This window comes from Eschrichtius robustus, chromosome 10, assembly GCF_028021215.1.
Source record: "Eschrichtius robustus isolate mEscRob2 chromosome 10, mEscRob2.pri, whole genome shotgun sequence".
In the NCBI taxonomy this organism is placed as follows: domain Eukaryota; kingdom Metazoa; phylum Chordata; class Mammalia; order Artiodactyla; family Eschrichtiidae; genus Eschrichtius; species Eschrichtius robustus.
Window position 1 is genome coordinate 32,111,971 of NC_090833.1, and position 24,724 is coordinate 32,136,694.

The window sequence follows — 24,724 nt, forward strand, 5'->3', positions numbered from 1 at the left end:
ATGCAGCTGTGAAACCATGATCACAGTCAAGATGTCAACATATCTCTCATCCCCCAAATTTTGCTTGTGCTCCTTTGTGGTCCCTCTCTTCCCCTGTCAATCCTCAGGGGACCATGAAACTGCTTTCTGTTACTATAGATTAGTTTGTATTTTCTAGGATTTTATATAAGCGAAGTCATACATCATGTGTTCTTTGTGTGTGTGTGTGTGTGTGTGTGTGTTGTTGTTGTTGTTCTTGACTCAGCATGGTTATTTTGAGATGGTTACATATATTATTCATTTTTATTATTGAGTGGCATTCCATTGTATGGCTATATACTATAATTTGTTTAACTATTCACCTGTTGACAGACATTTGGGTCGTTTCCATTTTCAGGCTATTATAAATAAAGCTGCTATGAACATTCAGGTACGACTCTTTGTACACATGCTTTCATTTATCCTGGGCAAATACCTAGGTGTGAAATATATGGGTCCTTATGGTAGGTGTATATTTAACTTTTTAAGAAACTGCCAAACTGTTTTCCGAAGTACTTGTGTTATTTTACACATCTACTAGCAGTGTATGAGTGTTCAAGTTGTTCCATATTCTTGCCAACATTTGGTATGGTCAATCTTTTTAATTTAGCATATTTGTTAAATTATTAACAGGTGTAATAATTTCTTATAATAAATTCTTACTGGGGTTTGAGAACTTTTTATACAAGTTCTCTTTTACATGTGTAATTTGCAGATCTTTTTCTCCCGTTTTACTCTCTTAAGAGTGTCTTTGTGCTAAAATACACAGAGCATAAAATTTACCATCTTTACCATTTTTAATTGTACAGTTCAGTAACATTAAGTATATTCACACTGCTGTACAACCAGTCCCCAGAACTTCATCTTGTGAAACTTAAATGCTATACTCATTAAACAACTCTCTATTTCCCCCTCCCCCTAGTTCCTGGTAACCACCATTCCTCTTTATTTTTCTATGAATTTGACTATTCTAGATACCTGGTAAAAGTGGAATCATACAGCATTTGTCTTTTTGTGGCAGGCTTATTTCACTTAGCATAATGTCCTGAAGGACATATGCTCCTTTTTTTTAAAAAAAAAAAGGACATAATGTCCTGTCCATGTTGTCACATGTGTCAGAATTTCCTTCCATGTGATGGCTGAATGATAGTCTGTTGTATGGCTATCCTACAACTTCCTTATCCATTTATCCATCGATGGACACTTAGGTTGTTTCCATGTCCTAGCTATTGTAAATAATGCTGCTGTGAACATAGGGGTGCAGATATCTCTTTAACATACTGTTTTCATTTCCTTCAGATATATACCCAGAAGTGGAATTGCTGGATCGTATGATAGTTCTATTTTTTAATTTTTGAGGAACCACAATACTGCTTTCCAAAGCAGCTGTACCAATTTTTATATTCCTGCCAGCAGTGCACAAGGGTTCTAATTTCTCCACATCCTTGCCAACACTTATTTTCTGTTTTTGAGATAACAGCCATCCTGAAGGGTGTGAAGTGATATTTGATCCTGGTTTTGATTTGCATTTCCCTAGTGATTAGTAATGTTGAGCATCTTTTCATGTGCTGCTTGGCCATTTGTATACCTTCTTTGGTGAAAAATCTGTTTGAGTCCTTTGCTCATTTTTTAATCTGTTTTTTTTTTGTTGTTGAGTTGTAGGTGTTCTTTGTATATTCTAGACATTAACCCTTTATCAGATAATAGGGTTTATAAATATTTTCTTCCATTCCGTAGGGTGCCTTTTCACGCTGTTGATTATGTCCTTTGCACAGAAGTTTTAAATTTTGATGTTCAGTTAATCTGGTTTTATATTTGTTGCCTTTGCTTTTGGTGTCATATCCGCGAAATGACTGCAAATCCAATGTCATGAATCTTTTCTCTCCTATTTTCTTTTTAGAGTATTAATCATTTAGGTGGTATGTTTAGGTCTTTACCCATTTCAAATTAATTTTTGTATATGGTACAAGGTAAGGATCCAGTTTCATTCTTTTGCATGTGGACATTCAGCTTTTTTAACACCATTTGTTGATGGACTATCCTTTCCCTATTGAATGACTTGACACCCTTGTCAAAATTCATTTGACCATATATGTGAGGGTTTATTTCTGGGCCCTCTGTTGTGTTCCATTGGTCAATATGTCTATCTTTATGCCAGTACCACACTGTTTTTATTACTGTAGCTTTGTAATAAGTTTTGAAATCAGGAAGTGTGAGATCTCCAGTTTTGTTTGAGAGTATCTTCTGAAGGGCATATACTCTTAATTTTGATGGAGTACAATTTATCCTTCTAAAAAATGGATTATATTTTTAAATTCTGTATCTCAGAAATCTTTGCCTCACCCAAGATCCGAAAGATTTTCTGCTATGTTTTCTTTCATACATTTTATAGTGTGAAGTTTTACATTTAGGTCTATATGCATTTGGAGTTAATTTTTACATGTGGTACAATGTATGGATTGGAATGCATTTTTTGCAAATAGTTATCAAGTTGTTCTGACATAATTTATTGAAAAGACTATCCTTTCTTCAATAACTAACTTTGTGTCTTTGTTAAAATCAACTGACTATATATATGTGGATCTATTTCTAGTCTCTATTCTGTACTGGATATATTTGTCTATGATTTATTTGTTTATTTGTCTATGTTTACACCAATACCACACTTTCTAGATTACTGTAGCTTTATAGTAAGTCTTGAAGTCATTAGTGTAAATCTTCCAACTTTGCAATTTTTTTCAAAGTGGTTTGGTTACTCTAGTTGCTTTGGATTTCTGTATGACTTTTAGAATCAGCTTGTTAATTTTTAGCCAAAGGGGGTGTTGGGGGGAAGACTGCTGGGATTTTAATTGGGATTACTTTGCATCCTTAGACGACTTTGTGGAGAACTGTCATTTTGACACTATTGAATCTTCTAATTCATGAACATTGTATATCTCCCCATTTATTTAGGTCTTTTCAATTTCTCTTAGCAATGTTTTGCAGTTTTCAGCAATGTTTTAGTCTACATGTCTTTCACATCTTTGTCAGATTTATCACTTTATTTTTTGATGCTGTTGTAAATGATATTTTTAAAATAAACTTTTTATTTTTGGAACAAATGTAGAGATATAGAAAAGTTGCAAAGATAATACAGTGAGTTCCCTTATACTCCTTACCCAGTTTACCCTAATGTTGACATTTTACATTACCATGGTACATTTGTCAAAACTAAAATTTTTATTTCTGTTGTTTGTTTCTAGTATATAGAAATACAATTGATTTTTGTATAATGATCTTGTACACTGGTACTTATTAGTTCTAATAAGTTTTATGTAGATCCCATAGGATTTTCTACTTAGGCAATTATACTGTTTGCAAATAAAAGTTTTACTTCTTATGGTCTTTATTTCCTTACAGTATTCTTTCCAGCCAAGTGTACCTACTTGCTGCTTCACGATTAGTTTCTGTCAGGCAGAAGTTCTCTATGAAGCTTCCTAGCAGAACCAGAAGGTGACCTCAGAATCAGGATATCATCCTGCTCACATATGTGTTCTTATTAATCACTTGTCTGGCATTGTGGCAACCCACTCTGTCCTGCCTTCTGATACTTAAGTCTGTCTCTCTTGCTTCTGGCTCAGTGTGTCACCCAGAACCTCCACTCATAGTAATAGTGTTATTTCTTGGAAAAGGTCCTGTAAAAAGTTTCTAGTCAAATTGCTGGGAAAAACTACTGTTTATGTAGTGCTTACTTGGAGTTAGGCATGCTTTTTGAATGTATTATTTCAGTTATCTTCACCACTGAGATAGTGTTACTCATTTATTCCACAACATTTTTTTTTAATATGCCTGCCCTTTATAATGCAATGTGGGAGGTTCTAGAGATATAGCAGTGAGCCAAGCACACCCAGAAAGGCAAGAGCAATAAATACACAATTGCCTATCGGGATAACTGTTTTGAAGGGAATGTTTTGGGTGCTATGAGATAATAAGTCTGACTTAGTCTAGGGGCATAGAAAGGTCCTCTCTTGAGGCAATGATACAAGACCTGAAGGAAGAGTAGGAGCTTTTAAGGGAAATAAGGGAAGAAGAGTGTTTTAGACAAACGGAGGAGTAGGTGTGAAGTTTCTGAGGTGGTAATGAACATTGGACTTTCAGAGAGCTAGAGTATATTATCATTTTATAGATGAAGACACTGAAAGACTTAGAGAGGCTGAGTGATTTACCAAGGTTACATAGTAAATGGGGGGAACCAGACTTGTTGCCAGCAGTATACAGCTTTTATCAGGTAACTATACTATTTTGAAGGTCAAAGTAAAGTAATTTAAATTGAGGTTTCTCGTAGAAACTGAGAACTCACCCAGTTCCTGCATAAAAATGACTCAAGGGGACTTCCCTGGCGGTCCAGTGGTTAAGACTCTGCGCTTCCACTGCAGGGGGCGCTGGTTCGATCCCTGTTCGGGGAACTGAGATGCAGCATGCTGCGCTGCATGGCCAAAAAAAAAAAAGGACAAAATGTTTGTTATGAGTAATGTAATAGTCTGTTTAAATTATCCCTACTGAGTCAGTATATAAACAAAAATGTAATTACTTATATGTGGTATTATTGTTTCTATACTGTGTGGCCCAACCCTCTACTAAGGTAGAATCCTTTGTTCTGGTACCAGAGGCCTACTACTTACTAAGTCATATACAGTTGGGCAAGTTATCTAAAAAAACAAAAAAATCGCTAAACTTGATTTAGGACTCGCCATAAAAAGTGTGTGTGTGTGTGTGTGTGTGTGTGTGTGTGTGTGTGGTGAGAAAGAGGGATATGGTAACAAAATGTGGTAAAATGTTAAATCCAGGTGAGGGCATACAGGTGCTCATTATATTACTTTTTCATCTTTTTTTAAGTTTGAAAATTTTCAAAATAGAAAGCTGTTATAAAAAGTCACTGAACCTGTAATTTGTCTGGTTTGGAAAAGAGGGAGGAACACCTTGTTGCTTTAGAGTTTTTGAGAGAATATGTGTGAAAGAAGCTTGAAATCTGCACTGTACAGGTGTACTGTGATACTGTTAATTCTAATTTCTGTTACTTTCACTATGATAAGTAACCTTCAACATGATTATTGAATTTAAAGAGAATTTCCTTGAATAGACTTTTACTGGCATTTTGAAGAATACTTAGAGCCACTTGATGGCTTTTGGAAACTGAGCCCTGGTTCTCTCTGTGGCTGTCTCGATTTCTTAGTGAAAACCTCCTGTGTGCAGGGATGGCAGTTGAAGGCATTTTGTTGGTCATGAACTGCCTTCCCTCATAAGTTGCCATCTCCTGGACAGTAGCATGTCTGCGTTACCACTGGGTACTATGGAAGGTAGATGTGCCTTTTGTGAATATTCTCCCATTACCAAGTAGAATGCCAGTAACACAAAGATGGCTTAATGTTAGGAAATAGAATAAATCCCATCAGTATCTAAAATGGGGAAAACCAGCTTATCCTATCAATAAATGCTGAAAGACTTGATAAAACCCAACAAGGTTCCTGGAAGAAATTAATGTGGCAAAATGAATGAGCCACGCTTTGCTTGCATTGAATTTTTAAAATCTTTAATGACTATGTACTGCTTCTTAACATTTTGCAAGCTCGAATTGAGGTGTGACACATGTCTGAATTTAGTTGTGAAATCTGTCTATCTTAGCCACAAATCTGGTATATTGTCTTGCATTTGGGAATTTCTGCCAGTGCGGTGTTATAGTTCTTTTCTTTATCAGTACTACTTAAGAATTGAGGATGAGGTGAGACCATAAAGTGAAGAAACAAACAACATAATTATATAACAATATAAAAATGTAATGGCACTAATTTTCGTAAAACATGCCGAGTATTTTCAAAGCAGCCCCTGTGGGAGGCAATGCATGTACTCATCCCTTAGAACCTGCTGGGCCTCCTTTTGGAGTTGTCCTCCACGCCAGTTTACTAGTTGATCAGGAAAAGCCATCTCAGTACATAATTCTAGGTTTGCTGCCCGCATTTCTTTCTATCTCTGTCTCTTCCAAGTAGCAGCGTCCCATGGAGTGCTTTCTGCCCTACCTTTATCTCACTTCGTTATCTGCCCTTCCTAGGACTTTCTTTGTTGAAAGGTTCAGGTAAATAGGCTGAGAACTTGGAACTGGAGAAGGAGAGAAGGCAAGAGTGGATATAACAGGCTCATTTCACTCAGTCAGCCCTTTTGTTTCTGTGTATGAGCTGCTTGCAGCAGCTTTGATTTCCCTTCCCCACTCTACCGCCTTCCCCAGAAAAAGTTGGAAACTGTAAGAGAATTTTAAACTTAGACTGTTGCTGGAATGACATCAGGAAGCTTCCAACTATTTAAGCTTAGCTATATTTTTTTGAAATCCCAGTGTAAATCTTGTAGCTTGAAAAACCCTCATCTAGTGGTAAAATTTAGTTCACCTCGTAAGCCCCTAACTTCTCCATCTGTTGTATTTAAGGTAAGGAACAGACAAAGTAGAAGAGAAGTAGAGGAAGGGAAAAAGGAAAAGGAAGTCAGGGCAATTAAAGAGACAGAGTCAAGGTACAGATAGAGGAGCAGCTCCCTCCTACAGCCCAGAGAGCATTTATGTCCTGTGATGGCCGCTGTGTCCCCACTTATCCTGCAGAGGACGGGTACTGTGTTTCATATTTGTCACAGATCTGACAATTGCCCTTTTAGTTTCTCCCAGCTGGGGGTCCCATTAAAGGAATCTCTACATCTCTGGTGAAGACATATTTATTATGGACTTATTAGAGGATTTCTTTTATACTGATCTTAGGGAATCCAAACTGGTATATCTTTTTGTTACATGTGTTATACATTAAGAGTTTTAAGAATTTCATTTAGGATTCTAGTCTGTGGAAACAATTAGAAGTAGTAGTAGCAGCAGTAGTAATATTAATGATAATAATAATAATGATAAAATGTAAGCTCTATAAGAGCAAGAACCTTATCTTTTTACCCCTCTATCCCTAGCACTGGATTGGGGTGTCTAGCACATAATCGGTGTTTATTTATAGTTATTGAATAGATGGATGGGTAAATAGTAGCCAGCATTTATGAATTATTAGTTTTACAGGTGCTTTGTTAAATACTTTAAATAGGTTATATCATTATCTCTCAACATACGGTAAAGTATTTTTTGCAGTATTTTGTCAAGTTTACTTGTCACTGATTATAAGGCACACTTTTATCTGTAACTGAAAAAAACTGAGAAAAATTGAACTATAGCACAATGCTTTCTTATCACTTAGGATTTTTATGTCTATCATAAGAACTATTTGAGAATTACTTAGATACAGATTTTTTGTCATATCATTCATTTGTGTACCTAAAAAGGGAAGTAACTTATTCAAGTAATCCTGAAACAGTTTCACTTTCAGAATCTGACTCTTGTTCAATCACTTACCAATTCTGAGTCATTGATTTTTGTGGTTTTCTACACAATATTTATTGACTTCTGTGCCATTAAGAGTGTTGGTAACACTCTTGATTAAAGAGTGTTACTCTACTTTTTCTAGGATTTTCTTCCAAGCTGCTCATACCCATTCTGCAAGTATTGATGCTGAGACCTTACTGTTTGACTAACCTTAGAGTTCATTTTTTCTCAATTGAAACATGTCAACTGCTAGTTAAGCAGCTTTTATTCAAAGTCAGCAAGATATAACCAAAATGTTAATAGTGGTTTTCCCCAGTGGTAGTTGGATTACAAGTGTTTGTTTCCTTTTTTTGTAATTGTGTTTTCCAAAATTTCTACACACACACACACACACACACACACACACACAATTGAAACTTGCCTTTGCTTCAACTATGGATCATGATATCACTTTATCTAATCTTATGCAGCCTCTTTTGGAGAGTTTGAGAGTAGAATTCATCACTCTCTCTGGTGGTCATGCTGCCTTAGATGTAGGAAGTCCCATCCATCTGCCCCTGGTGGGACCAGGTTCTCTGCTGCCCTCCAGTGACTATAGGCTGTATGGCACTGAGCAAGAGACGTTCTTACATTATTTGCTGGCCAGTGCAGAACATTGACTCCCACGAACATTTTTAGGAATGTACTTTGTAATTGTCCTTGAATTAGGCAGCACTTGCTCCCAAATACCAGAGTTACTCACACTTGTCTGCCTTCCAATGCAACTTGAACCTTCCACATTAGAAATTGAGAAGTTTTTATAAGAGCTATACACAAATGAGACATTAAGAATAGGAAAATAATTATAGACAACAATATTGTATTAACATCAAACTTACTAAGAGACTGGATCTTAATTATTCCCACCACAAAAAAAGAAATCATAATTTTGTAAAGTGATAGGAGTGCTAGCTAACACTACAGTGAGGACCATATTGTAATATTGCAATATAGAAATGTAGCAAATCAACATGTTGTACACCTTAAACTTATATACAATGTTATATGTCAACTATATTTCAGTAAAAAAAAAGAAAAGAAAATATACAGTGAAGAATTCATGTGCATAAAATAGAACTTGGATGAGCAGGTTTAGTCTGAATCCTGAGTAAGCTTATAGGCTTTGTTTGTAATTTTTCTGTTTAGGGTTTTATTTTGCTGTTGTGTTTTTGTTTTGTTTTTTTTACCACATTGTGGGAGGGCATGGTTTGGGAATGGAAAAAGTACATAGGCGGCAGTGGTCTTTATCCTGGAACCAGAACAGTAAGACCTTCCTGTTGAAATCATCTGCCTCTTTTACTATCTGACATGGATAATCATAGCAGGGAGGGACATAGCTGAGACAAGAGGAGAGGCATTTTCCCATTTGGAACCTTGCTGGGCATTAGGCAGGCAGGCTGGCAGGCAGAACCCATCAAGGCAAAGTAAGTGACCACTGAAGCAAAAGTATGTGCTAATTTTCCAGTCAGCGAGATGTTAACCTGCTTAAATTTATAATTCCTTTGACATCCATTTTAACATTTGATCCATCCAGTTAATAATAATAAAAAAACCCCTCCAATTATTATACTCCTTAGGTCATTCTTTGTTATACTGTCAAAATGTCACACTGTAATTATCTTAAAATCACTTTTGACCAAAGCTTGTAAAAAGTCACCTTTATGTCTGAGATTATTGATCAATGTAATTTTAAGGTTTTTGCTTCTTTTTTAAATTTTTAGTTATTTTTGGCTGCGTTGGGTCTTCGTTGCTATGCACAGGCTTTCTCTAGTTGTGGCGAGCTGGGGCTACTCTTTGTTGTGGCGCATGGGCTTCTCATTGCGGTGGCTTCTCTTGTTGCAGAGCATGGGCTCTAGGCGTGCGGGCTTCAGCAGTTGTGGCTCGCAGGCTCTAGAGCACAGGCTCAATAGTTGTGGCACATGGGCTCAGTTGCTCCACGGCTTGTGGGATCTTCCCGGACCAGGGCTCGAACCCGTGTCCCCTGCATTGGCAGGCAGACTCTTAACCACTGTGCCACCTGGGAAGTCCCAGGTTTTTGCTTCTTAATAATTAAAAGCCACTTCATTATGCAGTATACTTGCTGTCATGATGTTGTTTGAGAATTAAGCAAGCAAGTATCTATTCCTCCAATAGTCTTTAAGTGTTAAATCTTTTTCTATCCATAACTAGAATTTTTTTTTTTTAACTTTTTTTTTTTTAAACTTTGGGTTTATTTATTTATTTATGGCTGTGTTGGGTCTTCGTTTCTGTGCGAGGGCTTTCTCTAGTTGCGGCAAGTGGGGGCCATTCTTCATCGCGGTGCGCGGGCATCTCACTGTCGTGGCCTCTCTTGTTGCAGAGTACAGGCTCCAGACGGGCAGGCTCAGTAATTGTGGCTCACGGGCCTAGTTGCTCCGCGGCATGTGGGATCTTCCCAGACCAGGGCTCGAACCCGTGTCCCCTGCATTGGCAGGCAGATTCTCAACTACTGCGCCACCAGGGAAGCCCCATAACTAGAATTTTAAGGCAACCTAAAGGTTGTACTTTTAAGTTGGTACACAGACTCTTATTTCTCCAGGACTATTATAGTGGCTTCCTTACTAGTCTCCCTGGTTCTCTACCACTGTTAGGTGAATATTTTTAAAGCCCAGCTTTGCTGCTCAGTGACTACTTATCACATGTAGGATAAAATTCAAATTCCATTAATTTAGCACTTAAGACTCTCTGGAGTCCATCTGTAGCCTTATTTATTTCACTTCTAGTTTATGCGTATTTGCTATTAGCACACTGTTTTCCGATTATGCCCACTAATTCACCAAGTTAAGGAAGCTGAAAGCATTATATTGTCTGTAGCAGTGCCTCTTGCTGTCCAATTTCATACTGATCCTTAGGCCACAAATAGAAAATGGATGTTTCGTATTACACTAGTTCATTTCTTTCTGGGTCTATTGCATATTTTTTCTGCCAAATCCTTTGGGGATTAAATTCCTTGGCAAATCAGGCACCAGCTAATCTAGTTTAGCTTTTTTTCTTTTTTTTGGCTGCGTTGGGTCTTCGTTGCTGCGCGCAGGCTTTCTCTAGTTGCGGCGAGCAGGGGCTACTCTTTGTTGCTGTGCGCGGGCTTCTCATTGCGGTGGCTTCTCTTGTTCTGGAGCATGGGCTCTAGATGTGCACGCTTCAGTAGTTGCAGCATGCAGCCTCAGTAGTTGTGGCACACAGGCCCTAGAGTGCGCTGGCTTCAGTATTTGTGGCACGTGGGCTTCAGTAGTTGTGGTGCATGGGCTAAGTATTTGTGGCTCGCGGGCTCTAGAGTGCAGGCTCAGTAGTTGTGGTGCACGGGCTTAGTTGCTTCGCAGCATGTGGGATCTTCCCGGACCAGGGATGGAACCTGTGTCCCCTGCATTGGCAGGTGGATTCTTAACCACTGCGCCAACAGGGAAGTCCCTAGTTTAGCTTTATTAACATTGAATGTGCACCTAAATTGGACCTAGTAGGATATATTTTCCCTTCTTAGGGCTTGATAATATTGATTTTAAAAATTCTTAAAAAGTTATTGTTATTTTGCTGATAGGATGGGCCAAATGTGTTCTCTGGTAGTTTTAATTTGTTACTTCTTAATTACAACTGAGCATGTTTTTACATGTTTATTGGCCATTTGTGTTTCTTTCATAAATTGACTGATAATCTTAGCCCATTTATCTTTTTCATGGTCCTTTTGTAACTGTTCTTTATATATTCTGAATATTAATAATTTGTCTCATATATGTCACCAATAACTTTCTTCCTGTTTGTCTTAAAAATTCATGGTGTTTTCAACATCTAGATGCTTCCTTGCCTAGGCAGCTTCAAAATCTGGCAAATGTCTTGGTTGTATGTTTGATGCTGATGCAGGCCTTTATACAATTAGACAGTATCTCCTAAGCACTACAAGGTCATGGGAGATTTTACTCTGTCTTTTTAGCTCAGTCCCCAGCTTCCTATGCCACCCCTGTACTCAGTAAATATCCTCTGGGGAAAACTTCCTGTGTGTTTCAGGGTCCCTTTCAGTCCACCATTCCAGCCCAGGTACTATGAATAGCTTCACTGATTTCTCTTTCTGCCTATGCAGGTGTAATCCTTGGCCCTAAATCTGCACAAGTTGCAGATTTAATTTCTAAAAGGAATATTGCATAGGAAACCTAGAGGAAAAAAAAAATGCCAGTGAGTGAGCTTTTGCTTACTTAGGAATGGTCCTTTCCTTTCTGGAATTTCAATTCATTTAGTCTTCATTGGTTTCATGGTCTCTGGTATCTTTAAAAATGTGATTTAAAAAAAAAGTCGGTTTTTTCCCCAGTCATCACAGTAGAAGCAGTAGATTTCTGCTACCTACTATATCCTGCTTGGAAGTGGAAATCCTTTTGTAGATTCTCTTTTGGGTTTTCTGTGAACTCAGTAAGATTGTCTGCAAATAATGACATTTTACTTCTTTACCAGTGTGTGTATGTGTATTTATTTCTTTTTCTTATCTTATTACACTAAGAACTCCAGTACAGTGTTATGTAGAAGTGATGGCAAGCATTTTTATTTCTTTCTTGATATCAGCAGGATAGCTTTTAGTGTTTTACTGTCAAGTTGTTTGGTATTTGTTTATTTAGATACCCTTTATTAAATTAAGGAAGTTCCCTTCTATTCCTTGTTTGAAAATTTTTAAGTGTGAGTAGATGTTGATTTTACCAAATGTTTTTCTGTTTCTTTTGAGAAGTAGTAGAACCTTTCTCTTTCATTCTGCTAATGTCATGAATTACACTGATTGATTTTCAAGCATTAAACTGAAGTGCTAGACTAAATCCAGCTTGTGATGTATTATCTTTTGTTCACAGTGCTAAATTCACTTTAATACTTTCTTTACAAGTTTTGCATCTTATGTTCTTAATTGAGACTAACATGTATTTTTCTTTTCTCATCATTTCCTTGTCAGATTTGGCAGAAAGATTATGTTGACCTCATATTTGGAAAATGTCCCCTCTTTTTGTTTTCTCTGGAATGGTTGTGTAAATAGCATTATTGGCTCCTTAAATGTTTGGTAGAATTTGCTGGTAAAGTTTTCTAGGAATGGAGTTTTCTTTGTGAGAAGGCTTTGGATTATGGGTTCAGCTTCCTTAATAATTTTAGGATCAGTTATATTTTCTAGTGTTGGTTTGGTGAGTTGTGGTTTCGTGAGAATTTTTCCATTTTATCGAAATCTCCATACTTACTGTCATTAAGTTATTGATAATATTCTCTTACTATCTGAGTTGCAGACTCCCTCTATATTCCTGAAATTGTGTTTTTTCTCTCTTTTTTTTTCTGGGTTAGTCTCTCCAGGGCTTTATTTATTTTATTATATTAGCCTTTGCAAAGAACCAGATTTTGGCTTTTTTTGTTTTTTGTATTGTATATTTATTTTCCACTTCATTAATTTCTACTTTTATCTTTTTCATTCACTTCTTTCTTCTTTGTTTTTGTTGTTCTTTTATGATTTTTTTTAGATTAATACTTTTTTGTTTTTTTGCCTTTTCCCTCTAACATACACATTTTAATGTTATAAATTTCATTCTAAGTATTGCTTTGGCTGCATGCTGCAAGTTCTGATATGTATTTTTCATTATCATTCAGTTCAAAATATTTTCCGGTTTCCCTTTGTAATTTCATCTTTGATCCATGGCATGTAGAAGTTACTTTCTCATTATGAGTTGAATCGTTTGAAAGTTGTTGAGACTTTTTTTGTGATACATCATATGTTTGTTTTTTATATGATATATATATACCTGCAAAACATGTGTATGTTGCAGCTTTGGGCTAGTGAATAATATATCTGTCAAATAATTCTGGTTTCTTAGTTGTGTTGTTCAAATTCTCTATATTTTATTGATTTTATTTGTTATATCAGTTGCTATAAGAGGTGTGATAATAATCTCCCACCATCATTATAGATTTTCCTTGTAGTTCTGTCATTTTTTACCTTATGTATTTTTAGGTTTTTATTTGACACATAGAAATTCAGAATTGTTACATCTGCCTGGGGAATTGAACTTTTTATTAGTATGAAGGGACCTTCTTGATCTGTAGTAATGCTTTTTGCCTTAATGTGTACATATTTACTATTAATATAGCTATATGAGATTTTGTTTGATTAGTTTTATATAGAATATTTTTCCCATCCTTTTAATTTTAAAGTGTTTTCATCCTTATGTTTAGATGTATATTTTATAAGTAGTATATAGTTAGATTTTACTTTTGCACCTTTGTCAAAAATCACTTCTACATGTATACGTGGGTCTGTTTCTGGACTCTCTTCCATTGATCTGTTTGTCTATCATCTGTCTTTATGCAAGGATCACACTGTCTAGATTCCTGTAGGTTTATAGTAAGTGTTGAAGTCCACTAGTGTAAGTCCTCTAATTTTGTTTATTGGGTATATTGGTCTGTAATTTTTTTATAATGTCTTTGTCTGGTTTTGGTATAAGGGTAATGCTGGCCTCACAGAATGAGTTGGGAAGTAATCCCTTCTCTTCAATTTTCAAGAAAAGTTTGTGTGGAGATGGAATTATTTCTTCCCTTAAATATTTGGTAGAATTAGCCAATGAAGCTCTCAGTGGAAAGAGCTTAGAAATATGTATTTTTGAAAGAGAAAAACACATCATGAATTTTTGCTAGTAGTTTCAATTCAAACTAAATATTACAGGGTTTTTACTTAATTCCCTCAATTTTATATTTGTATCTTTTTTCCTTATGCTGAAAATCTTGATTCTTAATAGCATTAGCGTGATTACTCGTGTGCTTTATTTATAATTTGTGTGTGTTTAGTTCAAAATAACAATTACAATATTAAAATTTTTTAATCTAATTTTGTTTTACTATTAAACATTTCCTTGGTCCCAAGTCAAAACTGTAAAACCAAGGTATAGTCAGGGAGATAGGAATTCCATTCCTGACTTCTCCTTGCATTTTCTTCCATTGATGTTGTTTTTTGGAGGAGGTAGTGTCGCAAAGAGAGAGAGAGAGAGAGAGAGAGAGATATATATGTATGTATATATACATATATATATATATATATATATGTATATATACATACATATATATATATACACACACATACACGTATATATACATATATGTATATTCCTACTTATTTTCCAAGTTTCTTCTCCATATTTCTTTCACCTTCTCTGCACCTGCCTTTTTTCACTTAACACAGTGTATCTTGGAGATTGCTCCTTAGCAGCACAAAGAGATCTTTTTCATTCCGTTATATAACAGCCTAGTACTTCATTGTATGGGTGCACCATACTTCATTTAACCAGTCTCCTACTGATGGATATTTGAGGGAAATAGGAACTTTTAAAAAGACATTTTCCACATTCCAGACCACAGCATTTGTAGCATTGGCTAGTATTATAGAACTATTTAACCTAATTTTAACAGCATTTTTATTAAAAACTTTTTCATTTATATATCACTGCAAAAATTCATTTTACAGTATGCTAGGTTTCAGTGTGTAGTGTTCTGGGGACTGAATGAATTTTTTAGTTAGGAAGGTAAAGTTCCATACTTTTTATTATTTCTTTGGGCTGATTTTCTACTAAGTAGTTTAAGCCTAAGCCTTTGTGGCCTTTGCCCTATAACAGGTGCCTCTGTTTATCTTAAAAGACTTCTACTTGCTTATAGAACCACTCTTACCCCTGAATTTGTAGTACCAGTTTAATCTAATTAATTCCTTGATCAGGTAATAGAACCACCATTTTTACACCTCAAAGACACGTTTTCTCATTAATTTATCAGGTTGAAAAAGGGCTTATGGCTGATATATCCACTAGTGTTCTGCTTCAAAAAGTATTAACTCCTAAACCAAACAGATTAATGTCTATTTAAATACTTGTATATTAAGGTATCTTAATATTATTTCAGATTTCTGTGATTTGGTGAATAAAATATTCTCCTCGATCTCATGTATGACCAGTGGTTCTGTCTGTTTGCTCATATCTGTCTTCTGTTTAAAGAATTTTAATAGTCAAGTATATTTCCCCTTTATAAATCCTCCATGGAGTTTAACAAAGTGTTATGTGATCTTAATTACATAGTCTTTTCTCCAAACCCCCTTCTGAGAACACATATTCCATCCTTAACTTCTAATACACCATTTTAGTATTCTTTGATTTCTTATCTTAGGAAAAAATGCAACCTTGACTTATCGAAATAGTATAAGAACTTTTACCTCTTCCTAGGCAGTGTAAAGACCTTAGAATACTTAGAATCATTAACCTTCTGCTTACATCCCCTCCCCCAGTTTATATGTTGTTGTTGTTATTATGTATTTTAATTTGTGTCAAACTCCATAAGGCATAATTATTGTTGTTGTTTTGTATAGTCAGTATTCATTTAGATTTTTAAAAATCTTTTTTGAGGTATAGCTAACCTAGAATTAACTGTAAAATGTACAAATTAAGTTCGACCTATGTATACACCTGTGAAACTGTCAGCACACATATACGTATGTACCCTCTGGTACAGTTGTTTCTACCATCTAATCTCCTAGAAAATTAAGATGGTTAACAGAGTTTATTGCAGTTCTGTTTGTTTTGTTTTTGTTTTGTAACTACTAGGAATGGAGGTGGGGCTAGAGAATTTTCATGTGTTTTTTGTTTTTTTTTTTGCCACCATTTTAGAATTCTGCCCTCATTTTAAAACTCAGTTAAAAAAATTCTTCTTTTCATCTGTTTTAAGCTACTTGTGCTCTCTCAGGTCCCCTTCACTCTAAAAAAGTAGTGTATCTTTTATCATTCTCATACATGTGACTAGCATGACATTTGAGTTTTACCAATGTCTAGAAACCATTGATTTCTCCTATTTGCTACCTCTTGGAAATAACAGCAGAAAAATTTAAAGGCTTTTCCATTCTGATTGAGTCAGTATCTTAGTAATTGTGATTCCTAAAAGTGAGATCAGCATATATTTTTACCTAGTTTCTTATTTTGAGGCTGTAAATCCTAATTTTAATGATTTGTGTGAGAGTATACCCATAGGTCATAATAAAGGGATTTTTTTTTTTAGTGTATACTGCTGAGTTTTGCTCTTAATTGTATTAGCTTACACAAAATTTGCATATGTGGGATTATAAATTCTTCTACTAGCAAAGAATCTAATATTAGTTTTTAGCCTTTAAGAGTGATTTTAATTTACATTTAATTCCCTTTTATTAAATACTGTAAGAGATCCTCACAATATAAAGTGACTTGAATGACTGTTTTCAAAATTGGAATTTTGTACATTCCAATTTTTTTCTAGACTGTATCTATAATAATACTTACTGACATTTATTTAGAGTTTACTCTGTCATGCATTTGTATTGTCTCATTTAGTCCTTAAAACAACTTTATGTAGTAGAAATTATTATCCCTACAGATGAGAAACTAAGGCATGGAGAGTTGATGCACCTTACAAGTTCACACATACAGTAAAATAGCTTTGGGATTTCAACCAGGTAATATATGTCTGGAGCCTGGCCTCTTAATCAGTATAAACTCTTTTTTTCTCTAATACTGGAAAAGAATTATATGAACCAAAATGTTCTCCCTAAATAATTGTAAGGTTTTTGACTGTTGGGCTAATGGGCCCACTCAGACTGAGTTTGAGGGTGACATTAATTTTTTTTTTTCATTCTTTTAGCTGATATAGCCCAGAGATATAGGATAAGCAAATACCCAACCCTCAAATTGTTTCGTAATGGGATGATGATGAAGAGAGAATACAGGGGTCAGCGATCAGTGAAAGCACTTGCAGATTACATCAGGCAACAAAAAAGTGACCCCATTCAAGAACTTCATGACTTAGCAGAAATCACCACTCTTGATGTAAGTCATTAACTTTTGCTGGATCAAATGAAGCCTGCCTGATTAATGTAAACAAATTCTTATGCAATCAAAGAATCTGGCATTTTCTTATAGTTCATTGCAGTGGATTTTATATATATATATATATATATATATATATATATATATATATATACTTAACAAGTTGAAGTTTTCTTGAATTAATTCTCAAGGGAAATGCTAATATTTTACTGAACCTTTGGATAAAATGTATATAGCAATACAATAAAGTTGCACTAATTTGAATTAATTGAGGGCAAAGGGTAGCCTGAATTATGAAGAAATAGAAGTTAATGTCAGGCATACACAACCAAAATTTCTGTAGTTTGCTTACTGGAGACCCTTATGTAGAAGTGTGAGAGACCCACGGTGGAGTCTCTACCAACAGTCACACATTACGAATTGATGTATTATTTTAACACATCTTAGAATTAGTCATCTTGTTTAGGAAGGACTGTCACTGATTAAACAGTTATGTATTTCTTGAAATTTTAAAATAAAATGCTGGAAGGAAATTATTATATTAGATGATAGTTAAGACTGCTTTCAACCTAATGTAATCTTTAATAGTTTTGGACTAGGTGTTAAAAGCCAATTATGCATTTATAGTCATACTTCATTTGGAGATAATTGAACAGCAGCTGGGTAAATGAAATAACATTATTCTTAAAGAACTATGTATGTTTATAAAGTAATTACATACTTTATTTTACAGCGCAGCAAAAGAAATATCATTGGATATTTTGAGCAGAAGGATTCAGAAAACTATAGAGTTTTTGAAAGAGTAGCAAATATTTTGCATGATGATTGTGCCTTTCTAGCTGCATTTGGGTAAGTAGCCTAACTGAGAGTGTGTTAGTGGGTCAGGTCAGCTCAGCTGTCGTGTTAAAATTCTTGTTGTGTGTGGTCGTTTTCTGAAGATGACCTCTCCAAAGATTATCTCAGTCCTCTTAAAGTCACCAACAAATTTTTACACCTATCTCTGACCTCTTTCTAAGAGTTTAAGTCTGTTAATTATTCTTTCTATACTATATTCTATTTCAAAATGTGGGTAAGAGGAAAAGGTTGGACAAGTTAACTCTCATACTTTTGTTCAGCTCATTTACTAACACTATTCTGTGTCACAAAAAATGCTTATTAACGTGTGGGGTTTCCAAACTGAAACAACACAGTGTTTCTCGTTAATGACCATGAACTTCATCATCTTTACTCATCTCTGGCTCTCCACCACCTTTTCTTCTCCCTTCCCTGTCTCAGAGGAACAATGTTCCTTTCCACTGCTAACCTCTTTACTTGTTTCCTTGTAATTGTCCCTTCAGAATCCTCTGGGGCTTTGATCCATCAGTTGTCCTTGCTTTCTCATGTTTTCAACCTGACCCTTTTCATGAACTCCTTTCCTTTTCCAAAAACATGATTCTCTTTCCTGATCTGTCCCTTCTATCTCTTGAGCTATAATCTCATCTCTTTCTTTTCATTCTCAATTTTTTTTCGGAGATTAGTTTTGCTTGGCTACCTTGAATTTCTCATACTTTAACCAGTTAAAATACCTTAAACTCCTGGAAGCTAACTTTCACCTCCATTACCCTAAAGAAACTTCTCTCTACACAGTCACGAAGTGACTTCTTAATTAACAAATCCAATGGCCTTTTTTCAATCTTAATCCTCTTCAATTTCTCTGAAGGATGTGACCCTCAACTACCCTGTCCTTTTTCTGCTGTGTCTACACTTTATGTTGAACTCCCTGGTTTGATCCTTACCTTTCTGACTTCTCTGGCTTTATCTTGTTTTTTTTTCTTTCTCTTTCAAAATAGAATCATTTTTATGGTTCTGTCTTTGACTCTTTCTTCTCATTGGAGGTTATCTTCCCCCATCCTTTGATGTTATACAATATTATTTTTCTCTTTTCTTTGGTCTATAACTGGTAGACTCTATTGTGGTACCTATCTTGAGTAGAGCCCAGATTTCTGGCATACTATGTCCTCTTCATTTTGTGACCTTTTTCCTTGTTTTAAATGCTTCTATAGGCTTTTTATGTGTGTTTTATTGTAAACATTATCAGTGTTTTTTGAAGATTGTTGTACAGAGTAAATAACGAAAGAACTTCTCCCCCATGCTTTTTATAATACTGTTTCCAGCCATGCAGGCCCCTTGCTATTCCTCAAACACTGCAAGCACACTTCTGCAGCAGAGCCTTTGCCCTTACTGTCTCTATCCAAAGTGCTTTGTCCAGATATCATCTCATCAGAAAGATCTTTCCTGATAGCTGTATATAAAATAGCACTACCATCATCCAACTTGTCTTTCTTTATCCACTTATTTTTCTTCATAGCACCTTTTTTTGGTTTGTTTTTAACCACCCAAGATAAAAATATCTAGTTGTTTGTCTTTCCCCACAAAAATGGAAGCTCCATGAGAGCATGTTGTCAGTTTTGTTCACTGCTGTGTACCAAGTGCCAAGAACATAGCTGGTACAAAGGAAGCACATAGTAAATAGTGAATGAATGAATGGAGCATGTACTTCCTTTCTGTTCCAGTGTCATCAATCTAGCTTAGCACTGCTTGCCCCTATCTCCTAACTACTGTAGTCAGAACCTGGAGATAAATCAGGGTTCATTTAATCCAAATATAATTTAGAGAGAGAAAAAGTTACCCATTTTGACTTAGAATTTGTTGTAGAATTCACTCACCAAATATTTATTCACCTATTACGTGCCTGTACCAGGCGTGGGAAATAGTAAACAAAAAATTAGTTATTTATGGAACTATATTCTAATGATGTGTAGGTTATTTCATCTATTTTTTTATTTTAGAAGTTTTGGTTTTAAAAATAAAAAAGAATTCATGGTTGAGTCTGACTTAATAAGCAGATAATATGTGTGACTGGTTTATGTGACTACATCAATGACCTTGATCCTCAGTTACTAGAAACGATCTGGGGTCAGAAACAGCTATTTAGTGCCCAAACTGCCAATCCACAGATAAAATACTGAGTCACAAAAACAGCTAACTAAAATTTCCCTTTAAAAAAATCTGCCTCGTATTAAATTTTTCCTTTAAATGTATGCTTTTGTTTTCCTTTAAATGTATCCTTTAAATGTATGCTTTCTTATTTATTTATTTATTTATTTATTTATTTATTTATTTATTTATTTATTTATTTATTTATGGCTGTGTTGGGTCTTTGTTGCAGCACGTGGGCTTTCTCTAGTTGCGGTGAGCGGGGGCTACTCTTCGTTGTGGTGCACGGGCTTCTCATCGTGGTGGCTTCTCTTGCTGTGGAGCACAGGCTCTAGACGTGCAGGCTTCAGTAGTTGCAGCGCGTGGGCTCAGTAGTTGTGGCTCGCGGGCTCTAGAGCGCCGGCTCAGTAGTTGTGGCGCACAGGCTTAGTTGCTCCGTGGCATGTGGGATCTTCCTGGACCAGGGCTCTAATCCGTGTCTCCTGCATTGGCCAGTGGATTCTTAACCATTGTGCCACCAAGGAAGCCCAGTATTGCATAATCTTATAAGTAGAAAAGAAGATGGACAAGTATATATTTCAAGTTGTTATAGTTCATGTGTTGCAAAACAGCTAGGGAATTCTGCTTCATTCAGGTATATTGCTGCCATTAGTTTTCTTAAAAAATATTATTACTGCTTCTCTCTTTCCATTAGAGCTGTTTCAAAACCAGAACGATACAGTGGAGACAACATAATCTACAAACCACCAGGGGTAAGTTGCTATTTCTTAGTGTATAAGTTTTAATATAATTTAAGTACATATATAGTATTATCTGTAGTTTTGTACATGTTAATGTTCACAGAATCATAAAGTTTTAATATAGGAAGGAACCTTAAGGCATCATTTTGTGCTAATCCAAACCTTTCAAAGTAAAGATGAGGACACAAGCCTAAAGTCACACAGGCATTTAGTGGCAGAGCTGGGACTAGAGATCCCTTGATCCCCAGGCCTTTTTCACCTCTCTGTTTTGCCTTTGGCCTGGGACTCAAATTTAAAAAAAGGCTTCAGTGGTCTGTGATCATCACTCCAACTTGAGTGAGACTAGCCAAGCTCCCAAATCTCCTGGGGTATAAGTTCACCTGGTACTTGCCAGATACTAAGGAGTGCTTGGTTGTTTTTAACCTTGGCTAAGAAGTTAGGTGTGTCTAAACTTAGAAGTAGCTGTTTAGGCCCAGGTGATGGTATCCACAAAAAAGAGAGACAGAAATCACAGTATTGTCACCCCAAATTGACCTAACGGTCTGTCATTGCAATTTTCACACACACACAAATAGAAATCTATGGATTTTTTTTTTAATTCATAGTTTTCATTTTAATGTGTTTTTTTTGTGGCATTTTGACACTGAAGTTTTCAACTTTTCTGTAGTCATATGAATGAATTTTTTGCTTAGAAAGCTCATTTCCTATTTTGAATTCATATAGGTAATTGCCTGTATTCTCTGCAATTGTATTTCTTTAATAATAGCTTACATAGTGTGACCATCTCTGGATTATCAGAATCTATGTGTCTCTCAGTGTAGTTTTCTTGTTAAGAGCACAGGCTCTGGAATGAGACTGTTTTAATGTCAAATCTGCCACCTTCCTTACCACCTCACACCAGTCAGAATGGCCATCATTAAAAAGCCTACAAGTAACAAATGCTGGAGAGGGTGTGGAGAAAAGAGAACCCTCCTACTCTGTTGGTGGGAATGTAAATTGGTGCAGCCACTATGGAAAACAATATGGAGGTTCCTTAAAAAACAAAAAATAGAGTTGCCATATGATCCAGCACTCCCACTCCTGGGCATATACCCAGACAAAACCATAATTCAAAAAAGACACGAACCCCTATGTTCATAGCAGCACTATTTACAATAGCCAAGATATGGAAACAACGTAAATATCCATCGACAGATGAATGGATAAACATGTGGTACATATATACAATGGAATATTACTCAGCCATAAAAAAGAATAAAATAATGGCATTTGTAGCAACATGGATGGACCTAGAGATTATCATACTAAGGGAAGTTAAGTCAGAAAGAGAAAGACAAATACCATATCACTTATATGTGGAATCTAAAATACAGTACAAATCAACATATCTACGAACAGACTCACAGACATAGAGAAGAGACTTGTGGTTGCCAACGGGGAGAGTAGGTAGGGGAGGGAAGGAATGGGAGTTTTGGATTAGCAGAGGCAAACTATTACTGTATATAGGGTGGATAACCAAGGTCCTACTGTATAGCACAGGGAACTATATTCAATATCCATAATGGAAAAGAATATGAAAAAGAATATATGTATATTCTTATATATGTATAACTGAGTCACTTTGCTCTATAGAAAAAATGAACACAACATTGTAAATCAATTATACTTCAATAAAATAAAAAAAAGAATCTGCTACCTTCCTAGGTGTATAACTCTGGGAAAGTTTATTAGCTTCTCTGTGCTTCAGTTTGTTCATTAGTAAAAACAGCAATGATAATACTGGTACCTGCTTTATGGGGATGTTTCGAGGATTAATTGAGTCAACACATACAAGGTGTTTACAGTGGTAAAACAGTGCTTGGTCACAGTAAGTTGGCTTAGGTAATGTTAGCTATTTACCATCATTTTAGGCACTTCATAGATACGATTTTGAGTGAATGTGGAAACAGATACTGCAGTTAATTAATTTTAGAGATAGCCATACCTTAGATTTATATAGTATCATGTATTTTTCAAGGCTTTTTCACTGGAAGTCTCCAAATTTTCTTCTAACATTTTTGAAGGGAGAGATAGCTAAATTAAATCATTAGGATAATTCTTCTTTTCACAATGTCTGCCTGCTATTGATGAAGATACTGGTAAACATTTAATTGACGCAAATCCAAGGGAAAGCAGAAGGCTTACACATCACAGGTTGGATAATCAGGTCCCCGATAATCACAGAGTTATCAGCTTATTACCATCTGTAGCCCTCTTTCTCAGGAGTTCCATGTTTTTTGTTTCTTTTGTATCCTGTGTAGATTTTCTGGGCTCATAGATGGCTTTAAGAATGCATTTTTGCTAGCACAGGTTAGATTTGTTTAATTTTTTTTCTGTTTTTATAACAGCATTCTGCTCCAGATATGGTGTACTTGGGATCTATGACAAATTTTGATGGGACTTACAATTGGATTCAAGATAAATGTGTTCCTCTTGTCCGAGAAATAACATTTGAAAATGGAGAGGTACGGACTTTCTAATGTGTGTTGTTATTTTTAATTAAGATTTCCAAAAGAGCAAGCTTCCTCCACCCATCTTACTATTTTACCACAGAACTTATCAGTTATAAAAATCATACAGTGAACATAAGTACATATAGCTATTTCCGTAATACAGGCCAATGGTTCTCCACCTCTGCTATCCCAGAACCCCACTGTTGTATTTCCTGCAATAGCAGTGGTTCATGACAGCCTTGAAAATGAGTTTGAAAGTGCCTCTCAGGGGATTCTGATCACACCCTTGGTTGAAGATCCTTGTTTAAGGGGACTGCTTTAGAAGCAGTGCTCTGCAGATTTTAGTTACAATTAATTACATACAGTGAATAATCCTTTGGTATAAAAAGGTTTTTCTGATTCCTGTCTATCCTAAAAGAATGAAACTGTGTTCTCTTTCCATCGTAAATAATGAAAGCAATTATCAGTTATTATGTAACTGTCCTCAGTGATCCCATGCGCCTGAAATAAAGCCCATCCCAAACTCTGAACAACTCCCACAAAAACAAAACACAAAAACCTAAGAGGTTGGAGGAGCAAGTACAAAGAGCTGTGTCTGTGAGGTGTATCTCTCTGTTCTTTACTGTATTCGAAACATATCTTTCATTTCATTTTACTCCTTCATTTTCAAAACCCTCAGTCTAAGAATGTAATTTTAAAAAAACATTAAAAAAAGTTAAAAAAAACCTTTCTATATGCATACTTACTTCAAAGAATTATAAGTGCATAGCTCAGGTATTGAATACACAACTGAAGAAATTATCACAGAGTAAACACACCCATATAATCCCCACCAAGTCAGAGGTTGGCAATTCTGTAAAAAGTCAGATAGTAAATATTTTAGGCTTTGCAGTTCATATAGTCTCTGTTGCAACTACTCAACTTGGCAGTTGTGGCACAAAAGCAGCCCTTGATAGTACATAAATAAGTATGGTTGTGTTCCAGTAAAGCTTGCTTGCTTATTGTCTTAGTTTTTATCAAATGAACATCCCTTCTACTTTCTCAGTTCTCGGGCTTCAGGTATGTTTAGCTGAATTAACTTACATTTTTATTGTATCATTTAGTCCTTAGAGGCTCAGAAAGATCTAGTAACCTGTCACGATGATTCACCTGCTTTGACAGTTCTTACAGGGATACTTTCAAAACAGAATTTAAAGTTATGGAGCTGGAAAATCTTAATTAAACAGGGGTCTGTCC

The 24,724-nt window shown here is 35.6% G+C and overlaps 1 protein-coding gene across 1 annotated transcript in view; it reads left to right on the top strand.

Moving 5' to 3' along the window:
- ERP44 (endoplasmic reticulum protein 44) overlaps positions 1–24,724 on the top strand; it is an 86,541-nt gene that overhangs the window by 40,913 nt on the left and 20,904 nt on the right. The window contains exons 5-8 of the mRNA XM_068552860.1: positions 17,096–17,280; positions 18,014–18,129; positions 20,951–21,008; positions 23,384–23,500. Of these exons, the coding sequence (XP_068408961.1) occupies positions 17,096–17,280; positions 18,014–18,129; positions 20,951–21,008; positions 23,384–23,500 (476 nt within the window). The remainder of the gene's footprint in view (positions 1–17,095; positions 17,281–18,013; positions 18,130–20,950; positions 21,009–23,383; positions 23,501–24,724) is intronic.